The 8,324-nt window shown below is 32.9% G+C and overlaps 1 protein-coding gene and 1 long non-coding RNA gene across 2 annotated transcripts in view; both read left to right on the top strand.

Moving 5' to 3' along the window:
* LOC106467394 (hemicentin-1-like) overlaps positions 1-5,194 on the top strand; it is a 31,511-nt gene extending 26,317 nt beyond the window's left edge. Inside the window, exons 9-10 of the mRNA XM_022395571.1 lie at positions 4,488-4,787; positions 5,001-5,194. Of these exons, the coding sequence (XP_022251279.1) occupies positions 4,488-4,787; positions 5,001-5,194 (494 nt within the window). The remainder of the gene's footprint in view (positions 1-4,487; positions 4,788-5,000) is intronic.
* A 2,566-nt stretch (positions 5,195-7,760) lies between these two features.
* LOC111083013 overlaps positions 7,761-8,324 on the top strand; it is a 3,314-nt gene continuing 2,750 nt past the window's right edge. Inside the window, exon 1 of the long non-coding RNA XR_002612411.1 lies at positions 7,761-7,861. This is a non-coding gene — a long non-coding RNA (uncharacterized LOC111083013). The remainder of the gene's footprint in view (positions 7,862-8,324) is intronic.

Here is an 8,324-nt window from a genome sequence, read left to right as displayed (position 1 = left end):
CCGATTGGTTTCATTTACTGTTGTCCTACTTTAATTGTAAGGGGGAACTGATTTGTTTAATGTATTATGTCCTACTTTAGCTGTAAGGGGTAGTTGCTTTCTTTCATGTACTGTGTCCTACTTTACTTGTAATGGAGAACCGATTTGTTTCATTTACTGTGTCCTACTTTACTTGTAATGGAGAACCGATTTGTTTCATTTACTGTGTCCTACTTTACTTGTAATGGAGAACCGATTTGTTTCATTTACTGTGTCCTACTATACTTGTAATGGAGAACCGATTTGTTTCATTTACTGTGTCCTACTTTACTTGTAATGGAGAACCGATTTGTTTCATTTACTGTGTCCTACTTTACTTGTAATGGAGAACCGATTTGTTTCATTTACTGTGTCCTACTATACTTGTAAGAGAGAATTGATTTGTTTCATGCAGGTTATAAAGTAAGACAACCTAAAATTCATTATTGTAGAACTTGAATAAATAAAATAAATTCTATAAAAAATGTATATGTACCATGGAAGAAACCATTTTTTCAGCTGCTCGAAAAAAACCGCCATTCAGGATGATATAACAAACCTGAGTAGCACCTGGCTCGCTACCTCATCCTGATTGGTTAAAAACTATGCATTGATCATCAAATCAGAGAACCTGGGTAATATCAAGCTGTCTGATTTGATGATTAACAATTACTTTTCTCTACTAATTTCTGCTTGTTATTAACTACAATAACTAACTATTAATTTGTTTTAATTGATTCTTTATACATGCCACTTTGCAATACTTAAGTTTCCTTACTTCCATTGAACCTTAGATATTCATATGCTTATACATTCATAATTTGTAATATGGTATAATAAACAAGCAGTCAAAATTATTCAGATGTAAATGTCGTATAATAAAGAAACAGGCATTTGCACGTATAGAATGTGGAAAGTTGTATAATACAAAAATTCACATTCAAGTGACCAAGTATGGAATATTATAGAATACAGAAATAGACATTCATAATGACCCTGTTTGGAATGTTGTATAATACAGACATAGGCATGAAAATTACTCAGTTTGGAGTATCAAACAATAGACGATAGTTTGGTAATGTTTTTAAGACAAGCTTCACCAGTTTTTATAGAAAGTTACGAGACTTGTTTAATGCTGGTGTTTGTGAACAAACTTCTCGTGTCAAGTTTTAACAAAATTCTCGGCAGCTTTTAAGACACGATGGTCGTGTCTCGATTATTAATAAGTATGATCCGTTTAATTGAATTTCGTGACGCACAATGAAGAAGAATGGGCTTTAATGAGAAAGCAGCGTGATATTACGGACTTAAATGGCACGCGCTGTCTACGTAACGATATTATTTTTATGTCGTGGAGTCTATAATAAAATTTTTCAAGGGTTATAGAAATCAACCAAATTGTCTAGTTTGTGAATTTCCGCGGAACACATTGTGGAACTCATAATTAAGAAGTGATAAAACAGTGTGTAAGTCCTCAACATCCACTTTGAATGTTTTTTTTTTTAGGTTTTCAAGAACTTCTTAATAATACATTCCTGCTTAGAGCACAAGCGTTCTTAGCCCGAAAATAGCAACACGAAAATATATTTAATATTTGGTGACTTCGTTAGTATAAACTAATTTCATCCCCATGTTCCACGTGCTTTTCGTCTTCCACTCGAGAAGCGCGTCTTATATTTTATGTAGTCTATAGTTATTCATGCTGTTGAATCAAATAAAGACAAAAAGATAACACTGAAAATAATTAATAGAACAACAGTGAAGTTTATTTTAAACAAAACATTAACGAGAAATATAGTAACACAGAGTCCGTATATTTTGAATTTATAATAAGAGAAACACAACTATAGAACAAACTAAAAATATCAGACAGTAACTTCAAAAATGTTTTTTATTTGTTTCGTTAAAAATAACAGATTAACATAAACCCGGAAGAACACGAAATCTGCATATCATTATTTTTTGTCATAATAAGAATGCAGCCATAATTTAGAACAAAAAAAAATGAGTCAAAGAAGTTGATTTACAATATATATTAAAAAATACAAATTGTTATTAGCAGTTAAAAGATTTACTTAGGAGATGATACATTCGAAATATTCAAACTTAATATTTTAAGATACGTTAACGTTGCTAAACAACATTAATTATACACTAAATGTATTTCACTTCTGATTAAAAGAGCAAAAACAAACTAAAGAAAATGAAGAAATAATAAAAACAGATACAAACAACGTTATTTACAGAATAGTTTTGTTTTAGATAAGAGAAAATAAAATAAAGTAGTCCTTTAAGATATCCATATTTTTATTATTAAATGCATTAAAATGTTTAGAACAGAAAAATTGATTATAATGTTCGTTCCCGAGAAGCTATGTTTCTGAATTCTAGCTTTGATCGCAGATTCTCTACATTCTAACACATGACACACAGACACACTTTGTTTCTGAATCTAACCTTGATCGTAGATTCTCTACATGTGTCTGTGTGTCATGTGTTAGAATGTAGAAAATCTACGATCAAGGTTAGATTCAGAAACAAAGTGTGTCTGTGTGTCATGTGTTAGAATTTTTAATTATCAACATTACCTATCCTTAGGCCTGGTTGTTAAGAAGCTTAACTCACGACTCACAAGCTATGGATTACTGATTCGAATCCCGTCACCTAACATGCTCGCTCTTTCGGTCGTGAGGGCGTTATAACATGTCGGTCAATCCCATTATTCAATTAGAATAACCCAAGAGTGTGCGGTGGGTGATGTTGATTAGCTGCCTTCCCTCTAGTCTATCACTTCAGAATTAGGGACGACCAGCGCAGATAACCTTTGAGCAGCTTTGCGCAAAATTAATAAAACCGCGTGCTTTATGCAGCTACTTTTAATTATTGTTTTTTTAACCAGTCCAACTACGTGGAGTATGAAGCATTACAATATATTTTATGAATTATTGTTTAATAGTTTATCTTTGAATAGAAAACAACAACAAAATACACTGATTTACATTCGCTAGATGAGTTATTTGTTTACTTTGCACGTCCGTTTAAAACATTCGATTTTGTTACCTCACATTTGCTCTATAAGTAATTTAGGTCAGTTCGATCAAGATATAATGTTCAAAATTATCTAACAGAAAAATAATATGTTATTTGAAATGTTGTCATATATTTAAAGCGACATTACTTGATTAACAGTATTTGTCAAAATTCAGGTTTTATAACCCCAAGTAAAGATTCGGGTTTATAGCACCAAGTAAAGGCTCGGATTTACAACCCCAAGTAAAGTTTCAGGTATATAACAACAAGTATAAACTGGGTTTGTATATCAAGTAAATAATCCGGTTTATAACACCAAGTAAAGACTCGGATTTATAACACCAAGTAAAAACTCGGGTTTATAGCACCAAGTAAAGATTCGGATTTATAACACCAAGTAAAAACTCGGGTTAATAACACCAAGTAAAGATTCGGATTTATAACACCAAGTAAAGACTCGGGTTTGTAATACCAAGTAGAGACTCGGGTTTATAGCACCAAGTAAAGACTCGGGTTTATAACACCAAGTAAAGATTCGGATTTATAACACCAAGTAAAGACTCGGGTTTATAGCACCAAGTAAAGACTCGAGTTTGTAATACCAAGTAAAGACTCGGGTTTATAGCACCAAGTAAAGACTCGGATTTATAACGCCAAGTAAAGACTCTGGTTTATAGCACCAAGTAAAGACTCGGGTTTATAGCACCAAGTAAAGACTCGAGTTTGTAATACCAAGTAAAGACTCGGGTTTATAGCACCAAGTAAAGACTCGGGTTTATAACACCAAGTAAAGATTCGGATTTATAACACCAAGTAAAGACTCGGGTTTGTAATACCAAGTAGAGACTCGGGTTTGTAACACGAAGTAAAGACTCGGACTTGTTGAACCAAATTAAAAAATAGGACACTTCTAAATTTATTTGTATGTATAATTCACATTTCATGATATATAGTTAATTATATGATGCTACACAACTGTTTATCAACCCACACATGATTAAAAATACAACCCGATATTGAGTTGGAAACACGTGATGCATGATTAAAAATACAATCAATGTTGCTACAAACTCAAATTAGAATATACTTTTAGATAATTATCAGACTTTGTTTGACGAACACAATCCAAAAGTGAAATTATCTCCTCATAAGCTTTAATTTATCACGATTGTAATTAAAGAGTTTAATTTAGATATAAGTCAGGGAATCTCTCCAACATTCAACATAATACTCTCCTGACATATCAACATACACTTGAAGTAGTAATGATTGTTTCAAAAAACCCAGTAAGCCAGTTTTGAAACAAAATGCATCTGGATAAGTAATTATCAAAATCGTAAAATTTCTAGCATGTTTTAAATGATTTCACCATAAAAGATTTTAAAGAAACTGCTTGGAAATATTGTTTGGTTTAGTTCACATTATTGAATGACATATAGGGCCACCCGAAAAAGTAACCAACTGCACTTGGTTACACGATACCAGTGATTTTGTACATGTGGAGTGCAAACCGGGCCACGACGGAGGACTTCGACAACAGTTTCAGCTCGAGGTGTACAATGCAGAGTGGAAACATTTACAAATCAACCTAACAAGCCACAAGAAACCAGTTTTCCAAATCCCTGGCGTGGCTCCTGGAGCATCTCTGGTACTAGTGATATACGCCATTAATGCCAAAGGGAGAAGTCCTATTGTAGAGATGAACATTCAGACCAGTCTGTTCGCGGAAAGACACTTTGGTAAGTTGACCTGGAACGTTTTTTTTTTTACCTTATATTCTGCTCGATTAGCCTTACTGAAACCAACTTTAACAGAAAGTTTACTAAGAGAGTAACTTCGGAAACCAAACTAACCTTAACTTCATCTTTGTCTGAGTTCAGTTGATTGATGATACCGTATGTCTGATGATTATACTGTATGTTGTTTTCTAATAAAACTTCGGTTGGCTTTAGAGTTTTTCATCATCAATGCGCAATATTGCATAACAAATCGAAAACTTCTTATATTCACACTAATACAGAAGGGAACTATTCCACAGGAAAAACTTGACAACATTTGGGACTTGAAACTATTCATACTACTGGAGAAGGGAACTATTCCACAGGAAAAACTTGACAACATTTGGGACTTGAAACTCGGGCTATGACTCTTCTACTGTTCATACTACTACAGAAGGGAACTATTCCACAGGAAAGACTTGACAACATTTGGGACTTGAAACTCGGGCTATGACTCTTCTACTGTTCATACTACTACAGAAGGGAACTATTCCACAGGAAAGACTTGACAACATTTGGGACTTGAAACTATTGAATTTCTTGGGTGCTAGAGTGTTTTAGTAGATTAAAAGTAGGCGGCTACAGTGTTGTAGTATAGCGTTTATGGTTCTGAAGTGTACGTGACTTAATAATCACACAGTTTTAGTAACTTGTTCTTAAGTAGAAAATTAACTTTCTATGTGAGCTGTAAAATATACTTCTCACCATCGACTCTGGTGTTACGAAGAATGAGAAAAATGATGAACGCCATCATTATTAGACCAGCCACTATCCCAAACAGTACTCCCAGCAATGGCTTCAGAGGTGAACTCGGAGTATTTCCTAAAAAAAAACATTGAAAAATATGTTAAAAGAAAACCTGTTCTCAGTGTTAGTATGAACAGTAGAAGAGTCATAGCCTGAGTTTCAAGTCCCAAATGTTGTCAGGTTTTTCCTGTGGAATAGTTCCCTTCTCCAGTAGTATGAACGTTTTCGTTATATGAGATTTTTTTACTATTATATTGATCTATTTTTAAACTTTTTTTTGTATAAAATAGTTTTTCACAAATGTGGTAAAATTAAAGAAGATTGAGCCAATTACATAATTATGGATTTTTATTTATGATATATTGTGATCTGTGAAAACACATTTACTCATCTCAATGGACTGGGCGAAAGCTAATAGTTAGTGTGCCAGGCTGCGGATCGGGTGGTCTAACGTTCGAGTCGCCTTTTTTTTGCTAACTACGTTTATAACTTAACGCTGTGAGAGTATTATAACTGTGACAATTAATCCTGCTATTCCTTCCAGAGTTGTCATTTAGGTGGCTGGTATTTCTTATCGATTTTCCCCCATCTGCTCAGTAGCTCTATATTACGGATGGCTCTACCTGAGCCCCCTGGTGTTTCTTACCCTACCTTTGCATAATGTGCAGGATGTGGCATATTGTCAGCGAGTATGTTTGGTGACAGGAGTCGAGTCTGCGAACCGTTTATTGCAATCATCCTATTATTTTCCTGCAGTAAAAATGCTAAGTTATTTTATTGCAACAGGAATTAAATTTCCAACAGAATGTAGTCCGTTTTTTAAATGAAACTTAAAGTTTAGCTGTGTTTAATAAACTAGCATTAAGTACTTAAGTTACAGTGTTTATGTTTCCTTACACTGATCAAGGCTTATCGTAGCTTTACAGTGTTTAAACTGATACTTATGTTTCTTTATACTGAGTAAGGCTTATCATAGCTTTACAGTGTTTAAACTGATACTTATGTTTCTTTACACTGAGTAAGGTTTATCATAGCTTTACAGTGTTTAAACTGATACTTATGTTTCCTTACACTGAGTAAGGCTTATCATAGTTTTTATCAGTTTAAACACTGTAAATTGGAGTTCATGTATTTAATTCAGTTGTAGTCTATGTTTCACGTACTTAAAGCATTTTTAAATGGAAGAAATAGACTTAAGTTGAAGAATATTCATCTATAATCAATACCAGTTGCATACAAACAGTGTAAGGAAACATAAGTATCAGTTAAACATTGTAAAACTACGATAAGCCTTACTGAGTGTAAAGAAACATAAGTATCAGTTTAAACACTGTAAAGCTACGATAAGCCTTACTCAGTGTAAATAAACATAAGTATCAGTTAAACATTGTAAAACTACGATAAGCCTTACTCAGTGTAAATAAACATAAGTATCAGTTAAACATTGTAAAACTACGATAAGCCTTACTCAGTGTAAAAAACATAAGTATCAGTTTAAAAACTGTAAAACTACGATAAGCCTTACTCAGTGTAAAGAAACATAAGTATCAGTTTAAACACTGTAAAACTACGATAAGCCTTACTCAGTGTAAAGAAACATAAGTATCAGTTAAACATTGTAAAACTACGATAAGCCTTACTCAGTTTAAAGAAACATAAGTATCAGTTTAAACACTGTAAAGCTACGATAAGCCTTACTCAGTGTAAATAAACATAAGTATCAGTTAAACATTGTAAAACTACGATAAGCCTTACTCAGTGTAAAGAAACATAAGTATCAGTTAAACATTGTAAAACTACGATAAGCCTTACTCAGTGTAAAGAAACATAAGTATCAGTTAAACATTGTAAAACTACGATAAGCCTTGATCAGTGTAAGGAAACATAAGATGTACATATGTGAAACGCAGACCACAAATGATTTAATTACGCGAAACATACATTACAACTGATTTAAGTACATAAAACTCAGTCGTCAGTTAATCTAAATATAGAAACACAGGCTACAGTTGATATAAATCTTTGTAACGGAAGCTTAGTTGATTTTAATATAAAAGTTATTGTCAGTATCGTTAAGTAACATTATCAACATTTAATCAGCCATTATTGAGCATTACGTTCAGAAAATCTAACGTTATCGCCAATATTTTCCCTTTTTTAGGATACCAAATGTTGGAAATATTTTGTTTTTATAATGGAAATGCCTGGCCATTAAATATTTAGAATATCTCATGATATATTTGTTTATTTACAGATCGTCATGAGGGCGAGCATCACAAAAACCGCAGGTAAGTAATGAACATCTCAATGTTGGAGATATGTTATTCTACAGGCATGTATTTCCCAATCAACAAGTATTGAATAATGACAAAGTTTCTGTCTAGACTCCTTCAACAATGCTTTGTTAAAATAACTATATTTAGCACATAGATCACTGTAACAAACCAGTTTAATTGTGGCATTGTAAGATTAATTTATTTAGAAAGTTAGACAAGGCTAGTGCTGAAATGTAAAATTAAAAGCCGTGTTGAAAGCTAGAATAGAAAGCAAGTGGTGAAACATATAGAACAAAACAACTACTAAATATCAGGAGAGAAATTTATTGCTGATAGTTAGAACATTGAGATAGTGCTGAAAGTACAAGTTTATAATTGTTCTGGTAGTTAAAACACAAAGATATCGCTGAACGTACAAGTTTATAAGTGTTCTGGTAGCTAAAACACAAAGATAGCGCTGAAAGTACAAGTTTAT

This window comes from Limulus polyphemus, unplaced genomic scaffold (assembly GCF_000517525.1).
Source record: "Limulus polyphemus unplaced genomic scaffold, Limulus_polyphemus-2.1.2 Scaffold2597, whole genome shotgun sequence".
NCBI classification, from domain to species: Eukaryota; Metazoa; Arthropoda; class Merostomata; order Xiphosura; family Limulidae; genus Limulus; species Limulus polyphemus.
The sequence above is the reverse complement of the archived record's forward strand: the minus strand, read 5'-3'. Positions and strand labels throughout refer to the sequence as shown.